Source organism: Anopheles ziemanni, chromosome 2, assembly GCF_943734765.1.
Source record: "Anopheles ziemanni chromosome 2, idAnoZiCoDA_A2_x.2, whole genome shotgun sequence".
NCBI lineage: Eukaryota > Metazoa > Arthropoda > Insecta > Diptera > Culicidae > Anopheles > Anopheles ziemanni.
The window spans coordinates 7,917,785-7,934,154 of NC_080705.1; the positions used below are offsets into that span (position 1 = coordinate 7,917,785).

The window sequence follows — 16,370 nt, forward strand, 5'->3', positions numbered from 1 at the left end:
TATATATGGCTTCGAGCGAAGAAAATTTTGTACAATCCCTGGCGTTAAGAAGCGAGTGAACTTACAAACAAACAGTTAAGCCATTTTTAGTTTTTTTTTTTGTTTTACCCATAGTTACCAATACTTAAGATCCATTTCATTTCGCTTCAGCTTTACATTTAGTCAGACACATAATTTTACATAAGTTGGAATGGGATCGGCTGTACGCACAACAAACACACCCAAGGCAGCTAATTTTAAAGACTTTTTTTTTTGTTTCACTCAACCATCATCTCCCCCCGCAAGTGAGCAAACAATCCCCGTAATAAATCGTTAGCTTTAACACAGTTATGCATTGAGTTCAAGGAACGTGACGTGACGTAGATTCCTGCGTACAATGGCACAGATATAGGCAGCATTAGAATAAATTCAATCAGACAAACAGCCAGCAACATACCACTTAAGTACACGCACCGATACAATGCTCTCAAACGATCGTAGAACAAACCATAGGACAAAACCGAAGGGCCAGTTACTAGAACCCGATCCAAAAACAAACCCCAACTACAAGCATGTTGATATGTGGTCATTGATGAGCGAACTAAGCTGGGGCGAGGTTGGATTACGGATTAATGTAAACACGCAACAGAGACACGCCAAATGAACGATCGAATGGGAAGAAAATGCCGTAAAGAATGCGTATAACCAGTTGTTTACCAGTTTTTTTTTTTTTTATTAATGCGATATTGTATTTCCTGAACTTGCTGATAGGATGTAGCGTTTAAGTTGAGATCAGCGATCATCTCGTATTTGCATAAGAGTGTCATTAGTGTTACGAAGTAGTTTAGATGTCGTTGGAACCGAAGTCTTGCTTCGTACTTTCGGTTGTTGTGTCGTATTCTTTTCCTGGGAAAGCAAGAGTGTAGTTTTTAGGTGTTTTATTGAACATTCAATTTTATTCTTGCAGTTGATTGTAATTTTTTATTTTGCTCCCGTTGACCGGAAAATGCATCGGTTTTATTACAGTCCTTTGTATGCAAATCGGATGTAACAGAAATTTGAAAATTTGGTTCACTAATACTAAACAAACGGTGATCATAAAGCAGGACAAAAGGGCCCCTTCGATTTCGGATGTCGTGATAGCTATTGTAATTAGTTTTCCCGACTCTCTCTCACTCTCTCAACCGCTTGCTACAGACTGTTTACTGGCCACCGGAATGTTTGCACCACCCGGCCACAATGGGCCACAGTGCCGGGTCAGCAGTTTTATGCCACATTCGCCAGAGATCTCCACGTTCTTCGCGTACGGTTTCACGATTCATTCATTCGTTTCCCCTTCTTCGTCCATCCCATATTATTTTAGTTTAATATTTTTATTTTGCGATCGAAACGTATTTCATAGTTTTTTTTTTCTCATGGCGCAATTTGAATACTTCATTTAAAAAATCTTTTTCACCTTTAAATTATTACGTACATCGTTACGTGCGGAGCTTTTGCTCCGAGCGTTGGATAGTTCGACACAAAGGGTCACCCTGCAAGACCCTTAAATAGTCGCGCAAAAATGCAAACAATTAAGATAATTTGTAACAAGACAGTATTGCTTTGAGCTTGAGCTTAAAAAAAAGTCCCACACTCACCACCACCACCACCATCATCATACTTAAAACACATTAATGCTTATTTAACAAAACAAAATGACAAGGAAAACTCAAACAGGGAGCTTCGAGTAAGATGATTTATTTAGAAGAGTGTAGCATAGATTGGACGAATTGGAGTAGATAAATCCAACAAAACTCACTTATATGCCAGTGTGCAGAACAAGTTCTTCAAACTCTAGGTTTCATGCGTTTCAGTTCGAGTTTGTGTTGAAAGTTTTACAAGGAATTGAAAGTATGTTATTTATAATTTCATCGCTCTTTCGAAGTAATCGGCAATGGAAAACAATCCCAAAAGAGTCGGTTATTTTTCAAAGCAGTAGAAACGGTGCAGCGTAAAATTTTGATTGTACGATTTTAAGGCATGACTAAGCCACTCTAACCTTTTTTATTGTATATACGATATTTTTATGTCTCTTTGATCGTCATCACTCCGTGCTCGATTAGGCCTCAAAGAAATGGACCGGAGGAAACAGTAACTTTTATTTAATCTTAAGCGTAATTGTAAGCGGTAATAGCTTCCCCTTTGCATCGTCATTTTTCATCATTCACGTTCTGAGGTGATCGCGTGCGCGCGCGATCATGTACATGTATTTATTCGTAGATATTTTAAAACCACATACCATTTCCACCCGACACCATTACACCGCCCCCCCATCGATCGCGGCCCCGGGGAAAAGAGTTTTCCATGGAGCGGAGCGCGCTCGTTTTAATGTAAGTTTAGGAACATACCGGGAATGTACCAGTTCTCCCATAACGGTGGCATTATTTTACTTTTTCCTCCCTAAGTGAAGCCCGTGAAAAGGTGGCGAGATTACATCGCTTCCACACAGCATACCATTTTCTGGTGTTTGTCGGCCACAGTTTTTGGTTTCAATCTATTTCCCTGGAACACGTGGTGTGGCGTACTCTGTAAAAAAGGAGGAAAGGAACGAAGAAAATGTGTAACGAGCCCAATGGAACAGAATTTATGTTTTTAAACCACTAGCACCATAAGTAGTAAAGTATTCCCCAAATACTAGAATCGGTTTTAAGGCTTTACTAAACCAGCAACATAGGCAGCATGATTTTTGTTTATAGCATCAGCAGTTTGATTTACGCGCCGTCTACGCAATCGGCAAGACAGATTTCGTTTAGTTTTGTTTGTAAGCGCAAGCGCTCTGTATTAAACTAACCCTAGCGAAGGCGTGTCGACGTTTTGCTGCTAAATCATGGTGGCAAGATAAAAGCCCACCATCGTTGGCGCATTGAGAGCAATAGGAAGCAAGGAAACAACAAAAAAGGCATAGCTAAAGTGGTGATGACTTTTTTAAACACCCATTATTGATGCCTAGGTTAAATACGTTGTAACAAAACTCAAAAAATCGCTCTCCGACACGAAACATACTCAAAGCAATTATATCTTTAACGTGCGCGTGCTGTTCAGTTTTGTACGTATATTGTTTCGAACAGTTTTGCATTAGGAAATGACAAAGAAGTGGGGAAAATGAACAGTACATAACAGTCGTCCTCCGTCAGCGGGAAAACGAGCGGTAAAGAGCCAGCTTCAGGCGGGCCTGATCCAGTAAGGATGCGGCGCAAACAAACTTTTTAGCGTACGATGTACTATTATTAGTGAAACAACACACGGCAAGCGGAAGGATTTAAAAAGGCGAGATATTGGCTGGTTGGGAATACCCCGAATGAATCCATTCGCAGCATATGCGAGCAAAGAATTGACACGTTACTACGAGGAAGTTACGATTTAAAATGTAAGAACATTAATTCTTAATGCTACCATCCCGCGAACCATCCCCATCCAGAAGCGATTCGTTTCGCCCATCCTTTCGATAATTCTTCACTACTTTACTATTACTTTCTGAACTTACTCGTTAGTGTAACTATTATGGATTATTTTATTAATATTATTTTTTATCGTTTTTAGTAAGAAAAGTATTTTTTGCAAAAAATATAAACAAGTTTTTAATTGAAGCATATTGTTTTATTTTGTTTTGTCTTTATATCTGTGCGTGTTTTTTTTTCTGTTTTAACTTAAGTTAAAAGAAGCTTTTCCTTGGTTGTTTTTTTTTGTGAAAAGTTGTTTCAATAACTGTTGTTAAAGTGCTTTTATGATTTTTCTTCGTGTTTATGAAAATTGAAAACATTGGAAACATTTTGTTTTTAGCCTGCAGTTGAAGCTACAGGAGAATAAGAGAAAAAAGAAAAGAAATTAAACATGTGATCCAAGCGGCTTTTGCGATTGACTGATTGATGAAGAGGCCGGGCGACCGACCAACCGGCAAACAAAACCTGGCCCATTCCGCCTAGGGGATGGACCCGAAACACCACTCCCGGTCTCACCACGAAGGCAGTGAAAACGGTGCGAAACACGAAGGGGGAGGGAAGGATACGGCGGGGCCCCTGGTGCATCTTTGAGAAAATTAAACAATCACACAACTACTTGCTCTTAAGGACATATGGTACAGGAAGTGGGAGGTAAGATATAGAGATAGCGTAGGGTTATTGATATTTTTAAAATTACAAATTATATTAATCTGCTAAGCAACTTAAACGGTATTGATGAGGCGGAAGGAGAGGGGTTAAACAGAGGAAGAGAAGAAGCTAACTATCGGAAGCGAATCGTATTATATTTATACAATAATATCAGAGCAAAGCAAAATCGAAAACAAATCAGATTGTAGATGAGCGGGATTTTCAAAATCTTGCCACACTTTTCCGTTGATTCTAGTTGCGAGGAGCACGTGGAAAATGGTCAAAAATGGTTACTTTCACGACACATTAAAAAAAAACGATGGGAGTCAAAATCGTATAGGAATCTCACAAATTTTCAAACAAATGAAAAAATGCTTCAATTTTTGCACGAATGCCTTAAATTGTAAATATAGAAAGAAAAAGAAAAACAAAAAGATATTTAAAGTAAATCTTCAACAATACGGTTTTGGTGTGATCAAAACTCAATAGAGATGAAAGACGATAATCGACGATTACACTACACATAGAGGAGTAGAAATCATACAACAAACCATAGAACAATAAGAGAGATTCACAATTCTTGCTGCGCATATTAGAGCGACGTAGAGCGAAGGAAAATAGAGTACGATACTATAGCGTAGCATGTTTTTTGGCCCACCCTCCAATCGCTCCATTTTCCAAAACCCCTCTCGCATCGGAAGGAAAAATCGAGAAAAGCCTTTTTAGAGCACTGTCCGTGATGGGAAATCTAATGCACCAATAGTGTAGAAGTTTTCAGATTTTGCATTGTAGAGGAAAGCTTTGTTCAATCTCTATCGAAAGTTTTAATTTGTTTCTTGGAAATTATCCATTTCACTCGCAAAATGTATATCTTTGCGAACAAAACAAAAACCCCCAATCAAACTGTTCACCTCGGAAGGATTCTGAATCCTTATCAGAACGGACGTCTGGCGAATTTGTTAATGCCGGCTGGATTGTTTTAGTTCCCATTGCCTGATGTTTATTACTTTCGAACAGTTTGAAATCGTTTGTAAAGCGATAGTCCGTGGTTCTCTCTCCCCAAAAATGAGTTACAAACACCGGTAAACCCGTTGGGTGATAAGTAAAAACAAGCAAAACACAGTTTTACAAAGTAGAATGCTATAGGTTTAGAGTTTCGCGCATGGAGAGTTAAAAGAAATCCGCTGCGAAATGGCACACATAATGGCAAACCCTTTTATTTATCGTGCCGCCGAAAGGTATGGGAAGGGTTGTTTAAAACAGTAAAATGCTAAAAGCACGTTCCAAGATAAACAGAAAGAATAAAAGCCACACACAAAAACCAAACAGAAAACTACTTACAACTAGTGATACAAAGTTAAGCGCAAGCCGATTAGTAGGAAGGCATAAGTTAGTGAGAGATGCAAAACATTATATTACCAAACACATTATATATTTGCTAAAGACAAACCCCGGAAAAGTTAATGAAGCAAACTACAGCGGAATGCAAAACGGGCATGGAAAGTTAAAAGAAGACAGCAAACACAGCCAGACACACCATAATTGAACACACTACACGCAACCGAAACGATAGGATTCAACAAATATTTTTTATGAATAAAAATTAAAAACAAATCAACATGCGTCGTGGTTGTTGACTCTTATTTTAGTTCCTTCTTTGCTTTTCGAATCGATCCATTTTTCTGCAGGTGTAAAATTAAGTGTTGCACGTGTTGTGAAATTCAATTTGAATAAAAGCGGTTGAAAATCCCCTTTCCCACAACTGGGTCAGGAGATAGGTTGAGTCATTTCGATCAACCTGACGTTCGTCGAGAATAGTCCAAGATTTGGTTGTCGAGGTTGTGTCAAACACATTTTGTAGATTACTTCTGTTCATGAACAATATTTCCTGCGCAGCAGTTTCATTATTAATTTTGCCATTTTATGATCATTTAAGTTAAAATCGTTAATGAAGTTTATAAATATAGAAACAAGAAAAACCGATACCGCATCGTGTATCAACAGCCCATCTCTGAGTAACCTGCGAGTAGACAAGCACCTTGGTTGGAGCACCATTCAAAACAATCCTAAATCGTACGACTGTCAGTTTGCCAGGTCACTTTGTTTTCAACAGCTGTCGCAATATCTAGGTTTCGTTTCGTGACGCTTCGCTCTCCCTTTTAATTCCCCCACAATTTCGTCAACCTGGCTTCCCGTGGCAACCTATAACCCGCCGTTTGTCGGTTTCGTGAGCTGTGACGGGGAGGTGGCGGCTGCGTTGTGCGGTGCGGCGCGCTCCCGGAGTTCGGCAAGATCGGTAAGTTGGCGTAATTGCGTCGAAGGTGCGCTGTTGTTGTGCGTGCGTCTGCATTGTGTGCTGCGAAATACGGAAGCGAGCGCCTCTAGCGGTGGAAGACGGTCCCAAGGTGCACCAGCACGAGAAGTGCGTAGAAGATAATCGTGTGTGCAACCGACACCACCACACCGCCGACGCTCCGTTCCCCGCTGCAGGTTGCAGCGCATTACACCACCTTCGACTCGGTTTGCATCATTTGCCCCCTCTGGGCTGAGCTCCGGTAGCGGTGCGATGTTCAGGGCACGCAAACAGCTCGGTAAGCGACAAACGGCGGAAAGTAGCAACGGGTTTCGTCCGAAGAAGTTCCGGACGGATCAGCAGGTGCCCACGTTCCAAGTGGGTGGTGAGGAGGGTGACGGGGTCGGAAGGGAAGGCGAAGATGGTACGGCGAACGTCGGTCGGTTCGGGCGGCGAATCGTGCGCGGTCGGACGGGTAACGTTTTGCTCGATTGCGAAATTCCTCGCTACGGGACGCCGGTCGAGCGGAAGCACTGCCGGAAGGCAGGTGACTACGTGATCGGGCACGAGCTGGGTACGAGCCCGGGCGTACCGCAGACCCAGTATCTGGCCCGAAAGCAGGGAACGGACGAGTACTACCTGTTAAAGGTTAGTGAGCGGTGGTGACAAATCGATCCTCGATGGATCACAGCCTACTGTTGTTGTTGGTGTAGTGTTTTTAAGTTTAGAACAACCGTTAATTCGTTGTAAACCCACCGTAGATACTCAGCTTTGATCCGGAAACGGAAATCGTCGATAAGGAAGCACTCCAGGGAAAGGTGCTGCTGCACAACGAGTACACGCTTCTCTCGATGCTGGACGACCTGGACGGGGTGATCCATCAGCATGGCTTCTTCAGCGACTACGCGTTCGAGGAGCGTCAGATCGAGAACGGCGACGGTACGATGCAGTCGATCTACACTGGTCGCATCCGCCGCCGTCTCATACTCGTCCTCGATTGCGTGCATGCGCACGAGTTCTGCGACCGGTCGGCCGACTTCATCAGCCTGCAGCGCTACATCACGGTCACCAAGTACACCGAGCTGGAGGCGCTGCAGCTGTTCTACGAGGTGGTGAAGGTGGTCGAGAAGCTGCACGCCCGCAACATCATCCACCGGGACCTGAAGCTGAACAACATCGTGCTGGATCGGCGCACCAAGCGCGTCGTGCTGACGAACTTTTTCCTCGGCAAGCAGCTTATTAACGAGCGGGAGGTACTGTTCGATCAGCGGGGCAGCCCGGCGTACATCTCGCCGGACGTGCTCGCCGGCAAGCCATACAAGGGCAAACCGTCGGACATCTGGGCGCTCGGCGTGATCCTGTACACAATTATCTACGGGAAGTTTCCCTTCCTGGACACCACACCGACGGCACTGTTTCGTAAGATTCGGGAGGTGGACTACGTGATTCCAGCGTAAGTAAATTCGAGATGGTTGCTGTGATCATTGGAAAATCGGTTTTAACAATGTACTGTGTGTTACTTTTAGTGGCTTCAAAACGTCGGAAGCAACAAACAATCTGATACGCTCAATGCTTACGCTTAATCCGGACGACCGCTTCTCGGCCATCGAGGTACGCATGGAACTGCATCAGATGCTGCGCAGGATGCGCCCGGCCAAGCGCGACGTCGACCAGCTTGTACCGGACCTGCCCGAACCGGGTGACTCCACTTCCGGCGATCACTCCATACCGGCGAACGAGCGGGATGTCGTTCCACCCGCTACCGGACGCTCCGTACGGTCCGCATCGGCGGTGTTCGGTGAACCAATGGACGTCGCCGGCGACTCCCCGACTCCCCCCGACACGATCGGCTCTCCGGTAACGACGGAACTGGCCACACCAAAGTATGAACTTTCCACCGAAGCGTTTTCACGCATACTCGAAACAAAAAACCAACAGCGGTTCGAATTGGGCTCGGACGGTGGGGGTTTCGCCAACCCGAAACAACTGGGAGGTGCGGGTGGCACTGGGGCCAAGAAGCTTTCCACGTCGATCCGTACGACGCCGTGTATCTATCCGTTGTTGTTTCCGTTCGTCGCAAATGGGAGTACTCCGAGTGCGGCCGGAGCACTCCAGCAAGTGAGTCGTTCGATGTCCCAGGCCCAGGGGACGCCACTAGCGGCGGGTGGTGGCGGCGGAGTCCAGCGGAATCGGTTCAACTTTAATCTAAACGTGCAATATTCGGCTCGCTCATATAACGGTACAGGTAAGTTTCTTGGTTTCATACGACCAATTTTTAATATTTAATTGATTGATTTAAATTATGTTTCGTTTTAAATTACAAAACAGTAACTAAAAGATTTGAATCGTCGGGATGAATTTTCAGTCTGATTAAAATCTCCAAATGTTGTTATTCTCATCACTAATGAGGTTGTGTTTTTATTTTCGCAGGAGCAGCCGCGTCCGGGCCTGGAATAGGAGTGGAATGGAATCAGAGCGGGACCGAAAATAGCAATACGGAATCACTATTGGAACCCAATACGCTTACTGCACCTGCCCAACCCATCCCGGTGTCTCCGCTGACAGCAACTCCCCCCGGCAGGGCCTCCTCCATGAACAACTTAAACCAATCGCAGGATCAGCTGGCGCAGATGCTCCCACCGGCGGCGCAAAGACTGTACGCCATTATGAACTACATTTCGCACGTTCGAGGGTGTACGACCGCAACGCCGTCACGTGGTGGTGCGACCGACCGTCCATCGGTCGGCACCGGAGCCGATGCCACGGCCGGGGTCGTCGGGTCGCCTGGGCTCGAGTTTAACGGCGTCATCACGCAGGAGATCGCCCACAAGATCGTGTCGTTTCTGATCGTAAACATGCGACATCACGCGTGGGTCGTGAATCGGTTCCGCTCGAACGGCAACGGAACCGGTGGCGTCGGTGATCCGGCTCAGCGGGTGAACAATCTGCTCGAGCTGCTGCGCCAGCTGGGCGTGCGGATGGAGGCTCGCAACGGGCAGATTGTGATACGGGCGGATCAGACGCGCGAGCGACATCAGTTTCTCGGCATCATGTTGCGCCTGGCGGGCATCAACGATAGCTACTTCGTGCAGTCGGCGCAACAGCAACCACCGTCGCATCCTCAGGAACTAGCTACGCATCATCCACTTGCTTAAAGCCTTACACCATGGGCACCAGATTCCGGTCCGGATCTGGTGCGCGTTTGAGAGTATTTCGCTTTTCTATTACAATTTATATTACTTCCTTCCGTAGACGCATGTAGTCACCGTAGGATGAACAAGATATGTCAAATGCTCCGGAACGTTTACCTGGGCACATCGATTGCCCCAGCCCCCGCTATATCAACACTTAAGATATAGTCGTGTGCAACGGACTCTTCAAGCCTGAAGCTAGCGAAAAATTACGAATCTAACCGAAAGTGAAGGTGAAACTGAACTGAATATTTTCATGGGAGGAGGAAAAAATGAATTTATCGGCAAACGAAACGAAACGATAGCTAAGAAAATACCTGCCAACAACCAGAACTGGGTTCAAGAGGGAAGTTTAGTCTTCGTTCGTTTGCTCCAAGATCGTCTCTTCCATGTGCTTTATTTTGCCCCCCCTTATTTTAATAATTTACCTACATTTATCTCTAGACTGAATTCCCTTGACATTTGTTTTTTCGTCCCGAAAAGTAGGCGTAGATGTTGTGGACCAAAATAAGTTATTTCCTTTACGCATGGGCCAACGAATCTGGGTGTTTAGTGCACGCGTCAATGCGTCACTGCGAATGAGATGATGAAATAAACCAAGCGGATGAAATCATTTACACAACCTTACGGGGTTTCTGTTTTTCGTTTCAGTAAGAAAATGTTCGTATACTTTATTTGAACCAACCAAAACGAATCATCAGAGTTCGTTAAAAATTATGCAAAAAAAAAGAATGCACATTTTCATATCACCAAGAAAAGGAATAGTCATTGTGCGCGTTTTACTTGAGTTTCGAGAACATTCCTCTAATCCGTCCTTATCTTTAAGCTACCCGTCACCGAAACACTGTCATTTGTTTGCTGCAAGATTCTCATCAAAGACTATTTGGCCTGGAAAGACACGCCCTGCCCATCGGCGATCGTGGTTTCGATCGTGTTGAAACCGGCATCCCGGAGCGCTTGGTCCAGCAGCCGGAACGACTCTTGCTCCCGGTAGTTCGCGGGAAGCAGGATGAACGCGCAACCACCCCCGCCGGCTCCGGTCAGTTTGCTCGCGTATCCGTGTTGCTCGGCGAGGGCAAAGATTTGCTCCAGCGCCGGATGGCTGGCACCAAGCGAGCGGAGCAGATTGTTGTTGATGGCCACAAGTGTTCCAAGCCGCTCGTACACGGTAGCGGGTTCTTGGTCCGATTCGTACCAACCGATCGCTTCCTCGACCAGCCCTCCCATAGCCTCCAGGATGGGGCCAACGGTGCGGGGGTAAAGTGCGCGTCGTTCGGCATTGATGGCGACCAACTTGGCCGTGCTGCGGCTAACGCCCGTGTCGACGATGAGAATGTGCACCGGGTGGCGCAGGGCAACGGTTTGGTGTGCGGGATCACCTCGACGGAATCGGATCAGCTTGCCATACGTCGCGATCGTGTTGTCGATGCCGGACGGTTTCCCGTGCATGATCACCTCGGAATCGAATGCCCAGCCGGACACTTTCTCACGTACGGCGTCGTCGAAGTTGACCGGCTTACGCTGGAGCATTTGCGCCAGGGCATACGCACCGGCGCCAAGGCACACCCCGAAGCTGGCGGAACTTCCCAAACCCGCCCCGATACTCATTGCCGAACCGATCGATAGCGTAAACCCTCCCGAAGTGTCGATCGATTGAACGCCCTCCGCACGCAGCACACGATTCACTATGTAAAGTGCGACACCGAGCGAAAATCGTTCCTTCGCACCCTCCGCAGACGAAGGCTGCGTGCGGACGAAGCGTGCAAAAGGAAACGGGCCCTCGGGGGCACGCATCTGTTGGAGAAACTGTTCCGGTAGAAGTGTTTCGGAGCAATCAAACTCGGCGAGGAACTCGTTGAAGGCACCCAACGTCAGGCTGCTGGTGAATGGAATCGAACGGAACTCGAAGGTCACCACCGGATCGGATTGTGGCGAACAGCGAAGGTTGGTGCGCAACCCGATCGGGCCAGCGACGGCCGGAAACCCGTAAATGACGGAATGTTCACCGTGTAGAATCACCTTTCCCGGTGCGGACACTTCAAAATCAAGCGCCATGATGATTGTTGGTTGGTTCAAACAAAGAAAACACGCTGCGGGCGGACAGTTTTATTTGCCAGCTTCACCGGCCCACTGTTCCGGGGTGTAGGTTTTCTGTGAAAATGCGTGTATGGTCTTCAGCTCTTCCTCCAGGGCAGCGTTCACGAGTCTGGGAATTAAGAAAATATTACAATTCTTGGTTTTGACTTTACGAGGGGTCTACCGGATACTAACCTGTGGCGTTGTAATAAAGCTTTGCCTTGAAACTGAGGTGAAACGACTACCACACGAAACTTGCCACCACAACCATCCGATTCATCGACCACTTCCTAAAAAGAGAAAGGCAAAACAAAACGATCTGAAACAGAACTTAAATAGAACACTTGAGGGGAATTTGTTGAAGCATCAAAGTAACCATATGCAATCTTTTCTCAATCGTCCCGACTGTTTGGAGAAATTAGTTTCTAGTATGACTTTATTTATTTTTTCATTTTATTAACTTTTGTTGACTTATTTTCGGTACTACTTTCGCCAGAAAACATCTGTCGGTAGTTAAAGTACAGGAAAAACAGTACGAAATGGCCACAGCTGTAGGCCGATATGGCAAGCGGGTAAAGGAACGGCAGATGGGCCGGAGGTGGAAGGTAAAGGAAGCCGAGCAAAAGCGCTCCTTGTCCGGCCAGCGATGCGTAGAACAGGATCGTTAACACGGCCAATTGGGTACGATCAACAGATCCACGGAGAAGGTATCCAACATGTAGCACGTCGTAGGTTGGCCGAGGGTTACTCGATGACTCGAATGCTGCCGTCAATCGGGGTAGCGTTAGGCTGACGAGGGTAAGTCCCAGATAGGCCCCCATCAGGCCGTCTTTGTGTAGCAACGGAAGCATGCTGAATGTTGAAACCTGTAGCAACCAGTAGGATGCAAGTGGTTCCGCGGGAAGCAACAGGACGACTGGGAGGGCCGCAAGAAGGATTGACTTCTCGTGCACCTGAAAGCTGAAGAGGAAGAACCCGAGTGCTGTGACGGCGAGCGAGTAGAGGAAGCTTCTCATGTTGGGGGTTTTCTGAAGCAGCAAGTGAATGCCACTTGGGAGGACGGCCAGCGCGGTGCAGAGGAGACAAATGAGGGCCATCGTGGTTACGGGAAAGTTCCTAAAAGAAGCGAGTTGCGTGTGAGTAAAAAAATATCCCCTCTTTTTCCAACGATCGTTTAATTACTTACTTTAGTTTCACCAACACATTGACCACACACCATACGTTGGATACTTTGTCCTCGAACACTCCCCGTGCGACCGGAAATATCCTATGGACCAGCTGACCAAGCGATTCGATCGATCTGAGCCACGGTAACCATAAAATCCCAAACGTAGCCAGTACCGTCACTCCTAGCAGGGAAAGCTTTTTCAACCCGGACAATAACCTCCTCCCGGTGGTCGCATTCGAATGCACGCCGGAAAAGCAATCTCGGAGAAGGTAGAAGAAGAACGGCAGGGCATGGTACAGTTCCATCTGTTTGTAGTTGAGCGCGAGGCAAAAGAGGATCGCTCCGAGGAGGGTCGCTTTCTCGCCGATGGCTACCACGGCGAGGGTACACAGGGCGAGTGAGATGTTGTTGTACTGGAAGTGCCCATTGTCGATGAGAATTTGGCCCGGGTAGAGTACGGCCAAGGCGAGCAGGAATTCTTCCCGCACGGGGATCGTTTTTGATAAACGCCTTCGGATGGCGTGAAGGGCGAAAAGCATCGCCGGAATGTATAGGAGCACGTCGGCCAGTAGGACAGTGTTCCGCATGAAGTGCTTGTGCTTCTCCGTCCCGATTCCCCTTGATGTGTGGAGGGCGACGAACGATTCTCTTTGGGTAAAACGAGCCCACGTCCCCACCAAGTAGCTGTGATAAGCGGTCAGCGGTGGGTAGTCCAACCCCCAGTAGAGTAGATCGTTATCCGTCGTGTTGCGGTACCAGTCCGTGACCGGCAGGTTCACCGTCACCTCTTGCCAGTGGCGTTGGGCCTCGTAGTCGCCGTACATCGGAGGCCGGTTTTGACCGGAGTAAGAATGCAACGAGATCGAGGCCCGAAGAAAAACTCCCGTCGCAGCGAGTGCTATCCATAGTGGCTTACTGCTTCCGTCCATTCCAAACGCTGGCGCGATATTTTCGGTGCAAACTGGACCCGAACAACACGACAACAAAACACTTCCACGCGTCCGCTGGACCCGCAGCAGTGGTTCCACGGCGGATCAATATCGCATACGATCGCGGACTTTGACAGACGTGACGAATCGCGAGCTCCGGGAGCTCGGAATGTCGTTTAGTTAGTAAGAGAAAGTTTCCGTGCAACTTACCACATGCGTTGCCTCCAGACGTTCGGTCAGCTTTTGCTGGATGTATTCTTCTGTGTATCCGGACATTATAGAGGCCGTTGATGATATGAAATGGAAAAACAGCAAGAAATAATGCGTCTGTATCGGATGTTTTACAAATCTCTGGCGTTTCTGTTTACCTTTAGAAAAGGCGCTGACAGCAAACTGGCATCAAAAGCATCAAAAACCTTGGTCACAACTGTAAATAATGGCTAAAGCAAGTAATTTCGCAATAACTTTTTAGTGGCTTGGCCAATTTTAGCGACAGACCCCTCAAATGAAAGGTCTTTTAAAGACTGATAACTCTGTGCAACAAAGACTGTTCCGTAATTCTTAGTTTATGAAATTCTGAGGCGGAGGTGCAGAAACCTTGGTTGGTATTTTCTGCTGAAATAACAAATTTGTTAATAACTTTACAACTGCTGAACCGATTTGTACATGTGACCCCTTAAATGAAAGGTCTGCTCAAGACACACAACTTTGTGTAACAATAGATCATTCTATATTTTCTAGTTTTTGAGAAAGTTTATTTTTCGAAAAGCTTCGGAAATCTGCCGGTTCGACCGGAACAAGGTACTCAATACTTCGAATAGCCATTAAGGCAAAAAATTGCCAATTTGTTAATAACTTTTGATTCTTTGATCCGATTTTCACGTTTGACCCCTCAAATGAAAGGTCTGCTCAAGCCACACAAATTTTACGATAGTTAGATTTTCCAGGCACCTTAGTTTTTGCGAAATGATTTTGTATGGGAAAATGGCCGAAACAGCCAATTTGCCAATAACTTTTGATTCTGTTGACCGATTTTTACGACAGACCCCTCAAACGAAAGGTCTTTTGCAGACCAACAACTTTGTCGAAGTAAAGACTTATCCATCGTTTCTAGTTTTGGAGAATTTAATGCTGCATTGCCATCTCGAAATTGGCCCGGTTGACTATCACTGACAGTTGAGGTTAGAAAACCTCCAAATGTCATTTTCATATAATCCCTGGAAAACCCAGTTCGAAAGTTCCCGATGCGCAATTTCTCTCTTCGAAAGAGAGATTTTGCGATGGTGCGAGAGAATTTTCAATTCTCTTTTCTCTCTCAAATTGGCGCATAGTGGTGGGTAGTTTCCTCGGAACTGAAATGAAACAGCTCCCCCTGGGAGCGGATAGCAATAGCGATCCAGATGGTTCTGGGGACCATTCACAAGCTCTATTTAGCCTTTGGATCAATTCAACCATTGATTGTACAATTGTTAAAGTAACAAAAAATACGAAAAATCGGTAAACTTAGCAGGCACGCATGATATGATGGATTGGGACTCGGATTCGAAGATCCGGATCCAGAATGGATTCAAATCGAAAGATTCGGATCCCTGTAGGAAATCAGTTTCTCCATCACTTCTCAACTCAGCTGATGGTTAACCAAGGTTAGTAGAATGACATGATCTCTGCGAGTGTTTTGTTTATAAGAACCTTACGTAATTCAAACCTGAACGTTGGATATACGATAAAGGAAATGTTTATCTATTTGAAATTTAAAAATGTAAAATTTGTAAACTGTGTGCCATTGCTCCACAAAAAACAGGATACAATTTGGACGAATTCATGTCGGGACTCATAAGCAACGTTTACGCTTATTACTTACGTTTTTTACTTTTCTGAAGTAACCTGCTACAACAATACAATTTGTTTGAAATTTGGATTTCTGCCTTTCCATTAAATTTCATTTCATTTCAGTTGCAATTGTTTGTCTTAAGGGCTATACAAAGGACCACAGCTTTTGCGAAGACAATGGGAAAGAATGTAGAAGGGTAAGGACGATAAACGGAACAGAGAAATTGTTTCCCTGTTGTACGTGGATGGTCAGTCCTCTCGTACAGGGGAGGGTTCGGTCTCGGTTGGGATTCGAACCCATTCCGTCGAGGTGGTGAGCCTCGGCACTCATGGGCCGATTTTCTAACCGGCGCTACCGCTCGGCTGTCGCAGACCCTTCAAATGCTGAATTAGTGTTTGTATTATAGATGCAAACTATGGCTCTTTATTTGAAATCAATCCTATTTTAGCCCTGGTGCTTGATGGTGTTCATAAATAAGATTAAAACACTAACCATTAAATCCGATCAATGCCTGCATTCAAGTATCGTTTTTAAGTATCGCCCACACATTCCCAAATGGTTCGACTTAATGGATATTTTTAGTTACACGAGGGTTGAGAGTTTCATTTGTAATATCCAGCTTTTCATGGACCCCCTCCGGATTCGGATAACCATCGTGCGTTGGGAATCCTCTTTAGCTAAGCTCCACGTGCGACATGAAAGCACAATCTCAGTGAGCGAACTACCCCCCCACGCCTCCCCCCCGCCCCAACCCTTTCCGCCACAAGGGATTTCAA

The 16,370-nt window shown here is 45.9% G+C and overlaps 4 protein-coding genes across 4 annotated transcripts; 1 reads left to right on the forward strand and 3 right to left on the reverse strand.

The window, feature by feature from the left end:
- Positions 1-6,322: 6,322 nt before the first annotated feature.
- Positions 6,323-9,554, forward strand: LOC131293361 (uncharacterized). The gene is made up of 4 exons (XM_058321444.1): positions 6,323-7,047; positions 7,161-7,852; positions 7,926-8,644; positions 8,830-9,554. The coding sequence occupies exons 1-4, from the start codon at positions 6,673-6,675 to the stop codon at positions 9,552-9,554; spliced, it is 2,511 nt and encodes an 836-aa protein (XP_058177427.1). The 5' UTR covers positions 6,323-6,672.
- A 680-nt stretch (positions 9,555-10,234) lies between these two features.
- On the reverse strand, positions 10,235-11,789 carry LOC131281558 (mevalonate kinase). Its single transcript, XM_058310899.1, has one exon. The coding sequence runs from the start codon at positions 11,643-11,645 to the stop codon at positions 10,470-10,472; it is 1,176 nt and encodes a 391-aa protein (XP_058166882.1). The 5' UTR covers positions 11,646-11,789; the 3' UTR covers positions 10,235-10,469.
- LOC131281559 (bolA-like protein 2) lies at positions 11,697-14,107 on the reverse strand. Its single transcript, XM_058310901.1, has 3 exons — positions 13,974-14,107; positions 11,862-11,956; positions 11,697-11,796 (listed from the first exon to the last, which is right to left on the reverse strand). The coding sequence occupies exons 1-3, from the start codon at positions 14,037-14,039 to the stop codon at positions 11,697-11,699; spliced, it is 261 nt and encodes an 86-aa protein (XP_058166884.1). The 5' UTR covers positions 14,040-14,107.
- On the reverse strand, positions 12,107-13,763 carry LOC131282796 (probable dolichyl pyrophosphate Man9GlcNAc2 alpha-1,3-glucosyltransferase). Its single transcript, XM_058312338.1, has 2 exons — positions 12,853-13,763; positions 12,107-12,782 (listed from the first exon to the last, which is right to left on the reverse strand). The coding sequence occupies exons 1-2, from the start codon at positions 13,761-13,763 to the stop codon at positions 12,107-12,109; spliced, it is 1,587 nt and encodes a 528-aa protein (XP_058168321.1).
- Positions 14,108-16,370: the final 2,263 nt, after the last annotated feature.